Source organism: Bubalus bubalis, chromosome 3 (assembly GCF_019923935.1).
Source record: "Bubalus bubalis isolate 160015118507 breed Murrah chromosome 3, NDDB_SH_1, whole genome shotgun sequence".
NCBI lineage: Eukaryota > Metazoa > Chordata > Mammalia > Artiodactyla > Bovidae > Bubalus > Bubalus bubalis.
Window position 1 is genome coordinate 136,122,308 of NC_059159.1, and position 16,699 is coordinate 136,139,006.

Sequence of the window (16,699 nt, forward strand, 5' to 3'; positions counted from 1 at the left end):
TGTTCATGTTTTTAAATGGGGTTTATCATTATGGATATTGCCTAGATAGAATTCCCCTTCAGCATTTCCCTGAGCGTTTTGTTCTGATTTCACTTTTACTCTATTATAAATATTATAGTTATGAACATTTCTGTGCACATGATCCTTGCTTCCTCTTTAGATATGTGGGGTGTGCATTTCCCAAAGTTGAACAGCCATGTCAACCTATGTCAGTTACTTGTTTTGTTTTTGTGTTTGAAGTATAGTTGATTCACGATGTTGTATTTGTTTCTGGTATACAGCAAAATGACTCAGTTATACATATGTGTGTGTGTGTGTGTATTGTGTATTTTCTTCAGATCCTTTTCCATTAGAGATTATTACAGGATATTGAATATAGTTCCCTGTGCTATACAGTAAATCCTTGTTGTTTATTTTATATATATATATGTGTGTGTGTGTGTGTGTGTGTGTGTGTGTATACATATGTCGGAGAAGGCAATGGCACCCCACTCCAGTACTCCTGCCTGGACAATCCCATGGACGGAGGAGCCTGGTAGGCTGCAGTCCATGGGGTTGCTATGAGTCAGATACGACTGAGGGACTTCACTTTCACTTTTCACTTCCATGCATTGAAGAAGGAAATAGCAACCCACTCGTGTTCTTGCCTGGAGAATCCCAGGGATGGGGGAGCCTGGTGGGCTGCCGTCTCTGGGGTCACACAGAGTTGGACACGACTGAAGTGACTTAGCAGCAGCAGCAGCAGCATATACATATATATATATAGTAAGGTTGTTCTGTTAATCCCAAACTCCTGACTTATCCCTCTCTCTCCCCCTTTCCCCTCTGGTAGCCATAAGTTTGTTTTCTACGTCTGTGAGTCTGTTTCTGTTTTATAAATAAGTTTATTTGTATTATTTTTTAGATTACACATATAAATGATGTCATATATTTGTGTTTGTCTCACTTAGTATGATAACTTCTAGGTCTATCCATGTTGCTGCAAAAGGCAGTATTTCATTCTTTTTCATGGCTGCATAATATTCAATTGTATATATATGTATACACCACAGCTTTTTTACCCATTCATCTGTCAGTGGACACTTAGGTTGCTTCCATATCTTGGTTTTTGTAAATAATGTTGCTGTGAACACTGGGGCACATGTGTCTTTTTGAATTATAGTTTTCGTCTTCTCTGGATATATACCTGGGATTGGGATTGCTAGATCATATGGTGGCTCTATTTTTAGTTTTTTAAGGAATCTCCATACTGTTCTCCATAGTGGCTGCACCAATTTACATTCCCACCAACAGTGTAGGAGGGTTCTCTTTTCTCCACACCCTCTCCAGCATATATTACTTTTGATAGACTTTTTGATGCTAGCCATTCTGACCAGCAGAGAAGGCAATGGCACCCCACTCCAGTACTCTTGCCTGGAAAATCCCATGGATGGAGGAGCCTGGTGGGCTACAGTCCATGGGGTCGCTAAGAGTTGGACACAAATGAGCGACTTCACTTTCACTTTTCACTTTCATGCATTGGAGAAGGAAATGGCAACCCACTCCAGTGTTCTTGCCTGGAGAATCCCAGGGACGGGGGAGCCTGGTGGGCTGCCGTCTATGGGGTCGCACAAAGTCAGACACGACTGAAGCGACTTAGCAGCAGCAGCATTCTGAGCAGTGTCAGGTGATGCCTTATTGTAGTTTTTATTTGCATCCTCTAATAATTAGTGATGTTGAGCATCTCTTCATGTTCCTGTTGTCTTCTCTGGAGAAATTTCTGTCTAGGTCTTCTGCCCTTCATCAGTTGTTTTCTATTCAACTAGCTTATTCTTCAGGAAGCTGGTTCTGAATCAACTGGCAATTGTACTAGTTTTATTTCTGGTCCATAAACATAAGATTGTATTATTTTCTCCAGCTATGTTGGCTTGTTTAAAAGGTTTGTAGTGGTGCCTCAAAGTGTTTTTTTATTAGTATTTTTAACTGCTGAAGATTTTCCCCTCTATTTTTAATTTTCCCAAGTCATTTCACACACAGGTGGCATCCTGTTTACTTGACAGGGCATCTAATTTCACTAAAGTGAAAGGCAATCACAGCAGTGTACAGACTGGGGCCACCAGCATGTCTAATGGCTTGGATACCTGTGTACAAAAAGCAAATCTGTAGTGTCTACTGAAGTTGCAAAGAGCAGCATATGGGGGCTGTCAGGTGGAGCAGCTTGTTCAGGAGGATGTTTGGGTTGTTTTCAAGCAGCACTAGATAAGAAGACAGTATCTGTACTGTCAGACCTGGGTTTGTACTATCCAGGTGAAAATTAGAAAACTTGAGTTTTCTTTTCATGGTCAATTTTTTCCTGTTTATTAAATGTGTTATCAAAGATAAAATTCTATACACCATGATTATAATATTAATATATCAAAAGGCGAGTATCCCTTTTGGCACGGCAAGGCTGGAAATTGACGTTTATGTGTGGGCTTTCATCTGAGCAGCATTCTGGGGGCCATACCAGAAAAGCAGTGTCCACCTGAGCACAGGAATCACTTGCTGTGAGGAGACAAAGCACAGAGTTGGGAAGACTCGGGCTGCGGGCTTCATTTGTTGGGTTAAAATGGGAAATTCTGAGTTCTGGTCCTGCCTCTGACATTTAACAACAGTGACCCCGGGCAAGCTACTCGATCACTTTTCCTCATCCTCCAAATGGGAGTGACGTCTGCCTTGGGAGAGAGCAACAAGATACCCAGTGAGGGTGTAAATGCTCCAGAAATGGGTGCACAGTGGGTATTCTGTGTGTATAAAGACCCTCTTTCCTCCCATCCGTCTGTTGCGCTTTTTAAATATTTTTTAATGTGGATAAATTTTTTAAGTCTTTATTGAATTTGTTACAACATTGTTCCTGTTTTGTGTTCTGGTTTTTGGCCGCAACTCATGTGGGATCTTAGTTCCCCAACCAGGGATTGAACTTGCACCCTTTGCTTTGGAAGGCGAAGTCCCAACCACTGGACTACCAGGGAAGTCCCTATTGTACTTTTTTTAAAACGATGACCTGGATGGGGGGAGTGAGTCCATCTCTTGCATGGCAGCCCTGTAACCATTTGAGATCAGCCATCCAGTCCTCACTTCCCAGGACTGCCGTCTCCCTTTAGCCTCAGGGTCAGCCCTCCAGGTTCCCAGGGCTCTGAGTGTCCTGGGATGCTTATCTTAGAACACAGCCTGTCAAACCTCGGGACCCTAGACCACCAGTTCCATAGATGCAGTTGTTCCCATGCAGAGCCCCGGGGGGAAATCACCATCCTTATATTAGGGATTTTTCTAGTAACCCCAACAGTGTTAACTTTTTGGCAGCTATTTCATGGTGACACAGCTTAAACCCCACTTTTTAATCCATGCTGTTGCTCAACCACATCTTCCTCATCCCAGACTGGAGGAGATCTTTTTTCTCTACATGAAGAACTTCACATTTAGCCCATTTCACTGGTTGCATTCTGTTTCCCTTGGTATGTCTTCCCTCTCGTGCAGATGTCAGGGGTCCTTCAGCCAGAGCCACAATCTCCCCTAATCCTGTGCTGATCTTGGTGCTTCTTGTCTGACAACCACAAACTCCTTAAAGCCAAGCGCAGCGGTATGAACAAGGGCCAGTTCGAACAGCCATTGCTCCTCAGGTTAACACAGACATTTGATCAGTTGTTGGGGAAACCATCTGACCAGTTGTGAATTCACCTGCTTGTCATCTGGCCTCCTCATTCACTTCTCAGGAAAATAGGGAAGAGCTCAAAACACCCAATGGAGCACGGATTCATCATGGTGCTGAATTTCCCAGCCCAACAACCAACACTTAAGCACGCACAAAAAGAGAAATGGGGTTTGCTGGAGCTGAAAGCTGGAAGAGATGGAAAAGGCTGAGACTGGGACTGATAGTGGAGAAGTTGGAGAATTTAGTTGATGGTTAATGAGGACAGGGTTTGGCTTTGAAAACTACAACTTTTAGGAAACTGGAGAGAAACAGAAGTTCCTTGAAAAAAGGAGTGAATCTTAACATTCTGTGCTTCTGGGTCTTCCCTCGTGGTCCAGCAGCTAAGACTCCATGCTCCCAATGCAGGGGGCCAGGGTTTGATCCCTGGTCAGGGAACTAAATCCCACATACCCCAACTAAGGGTTCTCCTGCCCCAACTAAAGTTCCCACATGCTGCAATGAAGGTCGAAGGTCCTGCCTGCCACAACTGAAACCTGGAGCAAACAAATAAATACAATAATTATATATTTTTTAAAAATTCTGTGCTTCCATACACCTTATAGTGTGTTGCTATCTTGCAGCACTTGCTGGCCATGCCACTGCCAAGAGCAGGCAACATCCAAGGTCAGAGGTGGGCTTGAAGCAAGTGCTCTAGTCTCTGCCCCCATCCTATTCCCAGGTCTCTCCCTGATAAAGCCCTGCAGTGCTGAGACCAGCATGAGACACCCTTCTCTCCCCGAGTTTGCTGTCAGTGAGGTCACACTGGTAGCTTGAAATCAGAGATGCCAGAAGCGTTTACACCAGAGAAATCAGGAAACACTGAAATTGAGCCATCTTTCCTCTGGATTGCTGGTTGTGAAACTCATGTGCGTGCTCAGTCACTTTAAGTCGTGTCCACCTCTTTGCAATCCCATGGACTGTAGCCCGCCAGGCTCCTCTGTCTATGGGATTTCCCAGACAAGAATACTGGAATGGGTTGCCATTCCCATCTCCAGGAGCTCTTCCTGACCCAGAGATGGAACCTGCATCTCCTTCATTGGCAGGTAGATTCTCTACCACGGAGCGACCCAGGAAGCCCATTGTGAAACTCATACAAAGGCATTATCTGAGCCTCTCCTCCTGCCTCCCATCTCCCACCTATGCTTCATTGTATGGCCCAAATTCTATTTTCTAAATGAAAATCTGCGTCTCCACAGGGTGGTATGTTGCTACCACCTCATTTCCCAACAGCCCTTCAGCACCCTCCTGGCCAGCCCTGTATCATGTCACATGATTTCCTGATCTTGCTGTGTCCCCTTTTCCTGAGACCCCAGGGGCCCAGAGGCAAGTCCTCTTCTGTGATCCTCTGACACCTAGGGGAGACCCCATTAGGTCCTGTATCATGTCGTGGCTGCTTTGCTTAATCCTTTTCCTTTTTACTGGATGAGTCCCTGCTTATGGGGACCCTCTTCCTTCTTCTGTTTATCTTCTTATCTCTGGATTCTGGCATGCCTCCTGAAACATAGCAAAGCAGAAAGGGAGAGAGAAAAGTGGGGGGAAGGAAGGGGAAGGAGGAGAAGGGAAGAAGAAGAAAAAGAAGGAAGGAAAAAAGGAAGGGAGGGAGGGGGAGAAAAACCAGCCAGCCCAAATCACTCATGAACTGGCCAGTTAGAAGCAAGGAGAGGGGGATTTTGTGAAGGGTTGGGGAAACAGGGGCACCCAGAAGTCACAGAAGGTAAAAATGCTCTGCCCAGCTGTGAGGCTCAGAGCCTTTGAACTAGTGAGAGAACAGAGGCTCTGTGAACAAGAAAGGGCAGGTGCAGCACCTCAGCCAGCCCCCTCCCACCCCCCGAGAGCCAGACCCCGTCAGGGGACCTCTGGTCACAAAGTGCTGGCAAGAGAATGAGCCGGAGTGGGTATTGTGTGCAGAGGTGGCAGGCTGAAAACGCGATAGAGTCTCAGTAGAGGTTGTTTGAATGACGTTGAATTAGAGCTGGCATTAATCACTACCTTCCTGGGTCCTTCCTTTGCAAGATAGTGGGGAGGGATGCTTGGAGAGGAGGGGAAGGGATTAAACAAGTGATGGATTGGGCTTCCCCAGGGCAAGCAGAATGCCTCCACCCAGTGGGAACTGGGGTTTGAAAGGGCTTGGGCTGGGGAGGGGCACTGCGTGGAGCCAGTACGGCCTGGCTTCCCAGAAACACAGGCCTGGCTCCCCAAGACTGCAAGGTCATTGCCAATTCGTTAAGTGGCTGTTCTCAGCAGGCCTCTGCAGAGGAAAGGCATGTGTTCCCCATTTTGTTGATGTGGAAACGGCAAGAGGAAGTGACTCAGAGACAGAGTGGAAATAAAGTGTGTGTCTCATGACATTCTGGCTTCTGCTGGACGCAGAGGACTGGCCTTTCAACTATGTCCTGGGGGGCCTCCTTCCACGTACAGAACAGACGATGGCCCTAAGTGTGAGCAGAGGGTTGGAGGTGGAGGTGATCTTTTCAGGTGCCAAGGTGGATGGAGCGGGTGGGCACTGGTACTGGAGATGAGAAAGATTGTCACAACCCTCTGAGCCTTGACTTACTGGCTCTGTTTAATCTTTTACAAGTGGGCACAGGTATTGGGTTTCTGGTTCTTTCTTCTGCCAAGTCATAGGCATTTAAAAAAAAATACACATGCCAGGGAGTCTATCTAAGTAATCTCTGATTTTTCAGAAAATTCTCTAGGATAGGTAATGTTAGCCTCCTATCCCAAGAAAGGAAACTGAGGTCTTGAGAGGTATCATTGTCCAGATCGCACAGCTGATAAGCAGCAGAGACTGAAGGCCACCACATTGCCTAACTGTGAAATCCCTCATGAGTAATGGCCCAGACTTGTGCAGCATGGCAGCCCCGAGGACATGAGTTTTAAACCAGGTTCAAATGAGTCAGGTGTCTGTGCTCTCTTCCTGATACTGTGCCATCTTCCTGATTAATGGTGCCCTGTCTCTGCTCCCTGAAATCCAGGGCAGAACTTCCAATCCTCAAGACTTTGCCTTTTACCCTTGGAACTCCCAGTGTCACCTCAAGTCTGGTTGCCCAAGAGGCCCAGCTTCAATGTCAGTTGCCAAAGGCTATTACTGTCATCTCATAAATTAATGAACATTGGAAAACCAAACCAAAAAAAAAAAAAAAAAAAAAAAAGGTGTAAAGACAAAGAATGAAAGACTGCCCCTGCACCTCAAATGGAATACATTGAGCTTTATGATGGATTCTCTATAGTGTCCTTATTTTTTCTCATTTTGCCAAGGACACAGCAAAATATCACCAAAGGCCATCATCCACCTGCCAGCTGCTGTTTGGGAACTCTGTCCCATCCCAGCCTGACGTCTCAAGGTTCAAGGGCTGGTTGGTGGCAGAGCCGGACACTTGGTTGGCAGGACATGATACCATGGGCCCTCTAATCTTTGGCAATTCAGTGGCCTTAATTCTCTGCCCTTACCAGTTGTGTGATCTGGACAAAGTCACCTCACTGGACCTCTCTAACATTACCTATCCTGCAGACTCTTTCTAGAGAACGAACGATTGCTTACACAAGCTCCCTAACACACCGTGTGTGTTCAGTAAGATGTAACGTTACCCTGCAACATCTTCAAAAACAAGAGTATATTTTTCTAACAGAAACAGACTCACAGCCTTAGAGAATGAACTCGTGGTTGCCACGGAAGAGGATGGGAGGAAGGGATAGTTAGGGAGTTTGGGATGGATGTATACACCTTGCTATATTTAAAATAGATAACCAACAAGGACCTACTGTATACATAGGAAACTCTTCTCTATGTTGTGTGGCAGCCTGAATGGGAGGGGATTTGGGGAGAGAATGGATACATGTATATGTATGGTTGAGTCCTTTCACTCTCCACCTGAAACTATCACAACATTGTTAATCAGCTATCGTTGTTCAGTTGCTAAGTCATGTCTGACTCTTTTCAACCCCATAGACTACAGCACACCAGGCTTCCCTGTCCTTCACTATCTGCTGGAGTTTGCTCAAACTCATGTCCATTGAGTTGGTGATGGTATCTAACCATCTCATCGGCTATACTCCAATATAAAATACAAAGTTAAAAATAAATAAATAAATCTCCTAATTTTCCCCCTGCCCCCTTCAGGTAGGTGAATGTCTCGTGTTGAGTGTCCTGTATTTTTTTCCTGAACTCTTCAGGGACGCAAAGACTGTTCAGCTTCCGTCAGTGCCCTTGGCAGGTCTTGTCCAAGACGTTCTTAGAGCCAATCAAAACTTTTCCTGTTTTAATTTGAGCCCATTTCCTTGTGTTTGTTATTCTTTGGCTCTGACTTGGGCAGATCTGGGGGTTGGGAGGCAGCCTGGAGCCCACACTGGCTCACTGCCAGGGTTCTCCCTGGGGTGGTGGGATGGTCTCTGCTCCGCCAGTGCTCACAGGGTCTGGGGCTGGCCAGGATGCAGGGAGAAGGGGTCACCAGGCTGTGGTCCAGGTCTGGACTGGAGGGCAGGGGTTTTGACTCACACATGGAAAGCCAGAGGATTTTGTGATCATCAAAATCCAGAGGCAAGCTGTCAGTGAGAGATTCACATTATCAGGCAAAGTCTGGAGGAACAGGCAGGCTGTGTTGTCAGGAAGCATGAGCTAGAGTCAGTGGGTTATTCTACTGTCTTCCACACTGCGTCCACTGCTGTAAGTTGGTAGATTGAAATCAGCCGTGGAGGGCTGGGAGAGAAGACCATGCATGAGGCTGAGGGCTGTTTTCTCTAAGACCCCAAAGGCAGGTAACTGAGGCTTTGATTATAGAACACCTTTCAGTTACTCAGCTTCAGAGAGTTCAGGAGGGACCCCTTTGGCAGTTCACTGCAGATCTGTACTGACAGCTGGTGGTCTCGGATGCCCTTGAGGGAGTGGCCATGTGTCATCAGAGATGTGGGCACCACCTTTCTGGACTGAGGTCTTTTGCCCAGACTCTTAAGTTCCTCCAGGACCTGTCATGACCACATCCTAGCTTGGGAAGGGGTGACACTGTCTAAGCCAGGAGGGTTCAAGACTCTTCACAGATTGGGATGTTCCATGTTGGGCTGACACTTTTTTTTTCTTGCATGGAGTTTGTGCCAGTGTCAGTGGTATCAAGGTACAGAGATTTCCCATCTACCCCCTGCCCTCAAACATGCATAGTCACCCTGGCTACCAACATCCCCTACCAGAGTGGTACATTCATTACATTCTGGTGTGTGATGTATGTTCAATCGCTCAGTCATGTCCAACTCTTTGCAACCCCATGGACTGTAGCCCACCAGGTTCCTCTGTCCTTGGAATTTTCCCATCAAGAATACTGGAGTGGGTTACCGTTTCCTTCTCCAGGGGATCTTCCCAACCCAGGGATTGAGCCTGCGTCTCCTGCTTGGCAGGCAGATTATTTACCACTGAGACACCTGGGAAGCCCAGGTCCTTATTGTTATCTATTGTATATGTAGTAGTGTGTGTGTCAGTCCAAATCTCCCAATTTATCCCTCCCCACCCCTTACTCTCTGGCAACCAGAAGTTTGTTTTCTACCTCTGTGATTCTATTTCTGTTTCATGAATAAGCTCACTTGTAACTCCATCCTTCGGCCCCCAACTCCTAGTCTAGGAATGTCCCTCTAAAATCACAGTCTCTTGTTAGAAGGGAGAGATTTCTCTGTAGGAATGGGTTTCAATGAGAACTAAACTTAGTCTAGAACGGAAGTTCCCAACCTAGCCTGAATGTTAGAAACATCCTTGGAAACTTAAAAATACCAATGCCAGGCCTCCCCCAGACCACCTCACTGACAATCTCTGGGCATGGGTCTGGATTTAACTTCCCAGGGGATATTAATGCAGAGCCAAGGTTGGCATCTCCAGTCTGGTGTTAGACTTCCTTTGCTCCCTTTGAGTATCCCTAAAGCAGGAATAGCTTTAGACCAATGATAGTAAACCCTACAGAGCTGTTGTTGGATCAAGAAGCCAAGGCCAATGTTGGCTGAGATTCGGGGTGAACTGAAGATTCCTAGGGTACTTATAGTCCATGTAGATGTCAACCAAACTGTCATCAGAACTGGGCTGGGTCTTCTGGGGCCCCAGTCGCACCCCCAACCCCCTCAACACCCCTCCCTCAGCAGAAAGACCTCTCAGATTGGGATGCCAGGGTGCCATCTGATATGGTGACAGATGCTCTGGGAGATGACTTCCAATGGGACTGAGGCTGCCAGCCCTGAAACCCAGGCTGGCGGCTGCAGGTGGGTGCGGGCAAAGCCATCAGCCCCTGACTGGTCCCCTACCTGGATCCTTTCTTGGCTTCCCCATCCCACTGCCCTCCAGGCTACCCATTTTCCACTTCTGTTTCTTCCAGGCTTCTCCCCCCTTGTCCCTGTTTCTCTCCTGTTATTTTCTACTGTCTTGCTCTTCACTTTTTCTGCTCAGCTGTGCCTTGGAACCATGCTGGGGCCGCCTCCTCTCACAGCTGCGTTTGCAAAGTGTGGGCCCCTTGCCTAGGAGCCAGTGTGGGAGGAGGAAAGTGATGGGGAGAAGGGGCCCCCCACAGAGAGCACCCGCCTGCGCGCACCAGGTCCTCTGGCTGGTACCTGGATGTTCATTCAGACTGCTCCTTTGCGCTTCCGCTTCCCCATCCTCCAAGCCGGATGCCTTTAAGGGGAGTCTTCAGGAGTAGGAGGATGTGTGCTTGCTGGGTGCTGCCCCTGGGGAGTGAGGCAGGTGGGCCCACACCCATCATTTCAGGGCTATCCCTCTGCTGTCTCCGCAGGACTGCAATGTGCTGGTCCTAGCCGCCGTCAGAGAGGATGTCCGGGGTGTCTGAGGCCCTGAGCCGAGTGAAGGTGGGCACATTACGTCGGCCTGAAGGCCCCCCAGAGCCCATGGTGGTGGTGCCAGTAGACGTGGAAAAGGAAGACGTGAGGATCCTCAAGGTCTGCTTCTATGGCAACAGCTTCAACTCTGGGAAGAACTTCAAACTGGTTAAATGCACTGTGCAGTCCGAGATCCGGGTGAGTGTGGCAGGTGCCACCTGCTCCATCCATTTGTCCGTGTCTCCCTCACTCTTTCTGGGTGGCTGAGCATCTCTCCTTCAGCCTGACAGCTCTCCTGTATCCACTCGTTGGATGGAGGGGGAGGAGTGGGCACCATAGGGATGCTCTCCTCCTGCAGCTCTGGGCTTCCTCTCCAAGGCTCTGCAGCTCTAGGGGTGGGGGCAGAGTGTGTAGCCTTCCTTCAAACCATAGATCATTTGCTCAAGCTTTGATTTATCTCATTTCAACTTGTTCCTTATTTATGACATTTGAGGCTCTGCAAGGGATATACATGCTCCCTCCCCCCTCAAAGAGTTCACACTCTCATGGAATTGGAATAACACAAGTGATTGCATTGAACACAGAACAAGAGTGATTTTCCTAGACATGCCCTGGATGCTTAGAAAAGGGAGCTGTGGAGACATTTAGAGGATGGTAATAAACTAGAGATGCCCTTGACCAGGTACCTGGTTGCCAGGCCCTTTCTGAGGCTGTACTTCAACAGGTTCATTCTCATCCAGAGTCACAGAATCTGTTTTGCAAATCCAAGTACCCACAGTCACCAGGGCACCTTGACACCAGGAAGCTAACTCACCTTAACCAAATGTATGAGAGCTTGTCATCAAAAGCAGAGCCACAATACACCGATTAATTTTAAATGCAACATTTATTGAACAATTCCTATATACATGGGGCTTCCCTGTGGCTCAGAAAAGAATCCGCTTACAATGCAGAAGACCCAGGTTGAGTTCCCAGGTCAGGAAGATCCCATGGAGAAGGACATGGCAACCCACTCTAGTATTCTCGCCTGGAGAATCCAGTGGACAGAAGAGCCTGGCGGGCTACAGTCCATGGAGTCACAAAGAGTTGGACATAACTAAGCAACTAACACTTTTCTTTCTTTCCTATACATGCCTAAATCAATCCCTCTACATTATCTGGTTGAACCTTTGAGATAGATACAGCAAGGATATCGTTTTCCACTGCTCAGAGTATTCCTTTCTGATGATGCGAAAGTAAGCCAAAGCCAAACTGATTCTCCAGAGCTGGCTTTGCTGGGTTTGTCATTTGAACAAAGGAAGCAGGAGGATCTTGGGAACACTCATCAGATCTGAGTGAGCTGGATGAACCATCTCCAGTCCTTTAATCAGCAACCCTGCCATGTCCCAGAAGTCAGCATTTCCCAGACTCAGCAAGCGTCTCTTCCAGTCGGCACTGGCAGCAGCCTCTCCACATCTGTGCATTTGGCTGCTTTCTGTCTGTGCACATGCTGCGCTTCAACACACTGAGCCGAATGTAATTGATTAGGTCACTGTCTTGACCTATTGTTACAATTGATTCTGGGTTGGTTCTTCCCTCTGTTTCCTATAACTGATCTGATGAGGACCTTGTCTGCGTCTTATGGTTCCAGATATGTGTGTACAATTGTGTCCCAGAAGTAAGTCCTAGGCACTTCCCTCCAAAAGGATGTTTTCAGATCTCCTTAACTCTCTACTTCTTGAGCCTTCCTTTGGGTATATCATCTTTGCAGATAGCTGATGCCATCTACAATGGGGTTTACTAGTTTAATTTCAGAAGGCAACCCACTTTCCATGTTTGGAGCACCTTCTTGCCCTTTGGGGCTGAAACCCAAAGAGCATGTGATTAGACTAATCAGATTAGGATGTGCTCTGTGATGTGCATGCATGCTAAGTTGCTCAGTCGTGTCCAACTCTTTTCAACCCCATGCTCCTCTGTCCATGGGATTTCCCAGGCAGGAATACTTGTGTGGATAGCCATCCCCTTCTCTAGGGTACCTTCCCACCCCAGGGATTGAACCCAGGGCTCCTGCATTGCAGGCAGATTCTTTACCATCTGAGCCACCAGGGAAGCCCGTGTTCTGTGGAGGTATGGTGAAAGGGGACCCGAAAGGATTGGTGGATTGGAAGAGGCAGTACTGAAGAGGGCTTTCTAAGAGGAGGACATGGCAAGAACAAAGACAGAGAGGCTGCTGAACCGTGGGTAGTTGGGTTTGGCTGGGGCATGGGTTATATTTAGAAAAGTATCTAGAGTCAAGATCAGAAAGGAAATCTGATGGTAGATAAGGGAGGGCTTAGAATATCAAGCTGAGGAATCTGGGCTCAAACAGGCACTAGAGACACACAGCTTTCAAGCAAGAGAGAGGCTTTCCTGGAGCTGTCTGATCTCTTGCTGGGTGCTTAAGGAGAAAAAATTCAAAAGCCTACAGAAAGGGCAAGGAGACCCGAGCTTAGAGAGAATGGCTCACGGACTTCCCTGGCCTCCAGTGATGAAGACTTCACCTTCCAATGAAGGGGGTGCAGGTTCAACCCCTGGTCAAGGAGCTAAGATCCCACATGCATCGTGGCCAAAAAACCAAAACACAAAAGAAGCACTGTTGTAATACATTCAATAAAGACTTTTAAAATGATCCACATCAAAAAATCTTAAGAAAAAGTGAAGAATGGCTAGTACTTGAAGTATTATCTGGAGAAGTATGAAAACAGAGGTGGAAAAAGAACAAAGAAGTGATAGCCTCCTAGGAGTTTATGTCCCAGCCTGCTGATTTTTCCTGTTTCACATCTCTCCTAGAGGCAACATGTCACCTGCTCACTGAAAACAGCCATGGCTTTAAAATCATCTAGACCTTGAGCTTGATACCACTCCACCCTTACTGGTTGTGTGGCCTTAGACCCAACACTTAGCCGACCTGGCTCAGTTCCCTCACCTAAGGATTATGCCTGCCTGTAGCCTCATTGTTAAGGATCAGAGATGGTAGATGAGAAGCATCCAGAATATAGCAGGAGCTCAGTCCTTGGAAATTATTGACTGTGTGGGTATTATGTCTTTACCCTGCTCAAGAATCCCCAAGGGTTTCTAATTGCCTGTAGAATAAAATTAAAATCATCTTCTTTTAGTGTTTATCCACTTACCTGTCATATCTTCAAGTAAAGTAAGATGATCAGATTTGTATTTTGAAACAGTTTGTAGTGTCCTGCAAGATGTTAGGAAGTGCATTCTGGAAAAGGTTTTTTTATGGTCAAAGGAGTTTGGAGATCCTTGGTTAAATAATTCTGAACCAATTCCTTTGTGACAGGACTTCTTAGAATCTTTAATATGCTGTTCTGCATGATGGGTTCTAATAAAGAGCCACAGCAATGATGTTCTCTTCAGTTCAGTTCAGTTCAGTTCAGTCGCTCAGTCGTGTCCGACTCTTTGCGACCCCATGAATCGCAGCACGCCAGGCCTCCCTGTCCATCACCAACTCCCGGAGTTCACTCAGACTCACGTCCATCGAGTCAGCGATGCCATCCAGCCATCTCATCCTCTGTCGTCCCCTTCTCCTCCTGCCCCCAATCCTTCCCAGCATCAGAGTCTTTTCCAATGAGTCAACTCTTCGCATCAGGTGGCCAAAGTACTGGAGCTTCAGCTTTAGCATCATTCCTTCCAAAGAACATCCAGGACCGATCTCCTTTAGAATGGACTGGTTGGATCTCCTTGCAGTCCAAGGGACTCTCAAGAGTCTTCTCCAACACTACAGTTCAAAAGCATCAATTCTTCGGCGCTCAGCTTTCTTCACAGTCTAACTCTCACATCCATACATGACCACAGGAAAAACTATAGCCTTGACTAGATGGACCTTTGTTGGCAAAGTAATGTCTCTGCTTTTCAATATGCTATCTAGGTTGGTCATAACTTTCCTTCCAAGGAGTAAGCGGCTTTTAATTTCATGGCTGCAATCACCATCTGCAGTGATTTTGGAGCCCCCAAAAATAAAGTCTGACACTGTTTCCACTGTTTCCCCATCTATTTCCCATGAAGTGATGGGACCAGATGCCATGATGTTAGTTTTCTGAATGTTGAGCTCTAAGCCAACTTTTCACTCTCCTCTTTCACTTTCATAAAGAGGCTTTTTAGTTCCTCTTCACTTTCTGCCATAAGGGTGGTGTCATCTGCATATCTGAGGCTGTTCTCTTAAGTCAGTCATTTCTTATTTGCCTAAGAAACCCTTTCTTGTAAAAGTTGGAGAACCAGTTCTCTAAGAAATCATTTAGGGATCTGTTTTCCCTCAACTCTGACCAAAGTACAAAAAGTGTAGGAGAGAGGAAAGGCTGGTGAAAGGCAGAGGAATTAGAAAGCCATGGCTGTCGTGTAGGTGGGATATGATGAACTAAGGGAGTGGCATAGGTTACAAAGACAAGTCAACAGATCCAAGTGCATCTAAACAGGCAGAGTCAATAGAACTTGATGATTAACTTGATGTAGGGAGGAAGAGAAAGAAAGGAAACAAGGATGACTCAAGCTTTTGCTTGGGCAACTGAATGGGCGTTGTTACCATTCATTGAGATACCAACAGAGAAAGAAAGGACGTTCTGAGATTTCAGCTCTATGAGTGTTCTGTTTGACATCTTTATGAAACACCCTCATAGAGGGGCATGGACTTGGAGCTGAGGAGGGAGAAAGGCCCTAGAGATGAGGATTTGGGAGTCATTATGCAGTGGATATCATATGAATAGGTAGGATCACCCACGGAGAATGAAAAGAGCAAAAGAAAGTTCTAAGTAGGAAACCTTGGGCAATCAATTTCTAAGGGGCTGATAAAGAGGGGCAAATGAAGGAAAAACAAAGAATCATCCAGAGGAAGATGAAAAGAACTAAGAGAGCAGGAAGGAGAGACAAAGGCAGAGGAAACGTTGAGGAAAGAGTGGTTAGCTGTGTGAGATTCTCAGAAAGGTCAAGTCAGATAAGGCTAAATTTAGACTCATTGACTTCACCAGCAGGTGCTATAATGCTCTTTTTCTGGTCAATTTCAATGAAAAGATGGGGGAAGAAGCCATTGTGCAGTCAGTTGGAGAGCAGAGACAGTGAATGTTATCATTCCAGAGAGGCTTTGCTCATGTAAGGAAGGAAAGAGGAAAAGGCAAGAGGAACAGTGTTACTGGTGAAGGAAAGAGCTTTTGCTAAGATCCTGAAGTGACCAATACACCTGTTAGTTTTGAGGCTAAAGGATGTCCAATGTTGACTAGTTAAACCATGTTAACAATTTTGGATTTTACCCCATCTTCCATGGAGAGCAACTGATATAGTTTAAATATGTGAGTGACATGAGATTGTGTTTTTAAAAGATCACTTGGGTTACGCAGTGGAAAATAGATTGGAGAGGGCAAGAATGGATGTGAGAAGATGTTAGGGGGCTATTGTGATGATCCAGATAAGAGATGATGGTAGTTTAGGTTGAGGCGGTAGCCATGGAGGTGATGGTGGTGATCATGATGGCGACGGTAATCTTGATGGGGTTGATGGTGCTGGTGGTGGTGATGATGGTGCCGGGGGTAATGATGGTGATGATGATAGTGATGGCATTTATGGCGATGGAGATGACAGTGATGATGGTGGCAGTAATAGTGATGATGACGGCGGTGGTGATGGTGAGGATCGATGACGATGATGATGTTGATGGTGTTGATGGTGGTGATGATGATGGTGGTGGTATGGTGATGGTAGTGATGGTGATGATGGTGGCAGTGATGTAATAGTGGTCCTGCTTCTGGTGGTGGTGATGATAATAGCAACTAGCAATTTTGAAAGTGCATCATAAGTTTTATCTCATCAACTTCTCAGAAGAAACCTATGAAGTACATACTACTATTATCTCCATTCTCTATATATGGAAATAAGGTTCAGAAGTGTTAAGCAAATTGCCAGTAAGGGGTGGAACCTGTTTTCAAACCCAGGCAATCCAATTCCAGAGCCTGCACTCTTAATCGCCATGGTTTATGGAGAGAAGTGATTGTAATCCAGAAAATTTAAGAGATGAAAATGAAAGGTTTTGCTAATGAACCAGAGATTCAGAAACAAAGAAGAAGGTGTCAAGAACAGCAGCTGTAGTTCAGGTGGTCAGGGTCCCACTCCCTAAGGTGAAAGACACTTGAAGAGAAACTGGTTGGAGAGTAGGGAGATCCCAGAACCAGTTGT

General features: G+C 46.4%; 1 protein-coding gene across 9 annotated transcripts in view; it reads left to right on the top strand.

The window, feature by feature from the left end:
• The window catches only part of PTK2B (protein tyrosine kinase 2 beta), a 139,423-nt gene that overhangs the window by 63,368 nt on the left and 59,356 nt on the right, over positions 1 to 16,699 (top strand). For all 9 annotated transcript variants that reach the window (XM_045165107.1, XM_045165103.1, XM_045165108.1 and 6 more), the window contains exon 2: positions 10,465 to 10,705. In XM_045165107.1, the coding sequence (XP_045021042.1) occupies positions 10,502 to 10,705 (204 nt within the window). In that variant the 5' untranslated portion in view covers positions 10,465 to 10,501. The remainder of the gene's footprint in view (positions 1 to 10,464; positions 10,706 to 16,699) is intronic.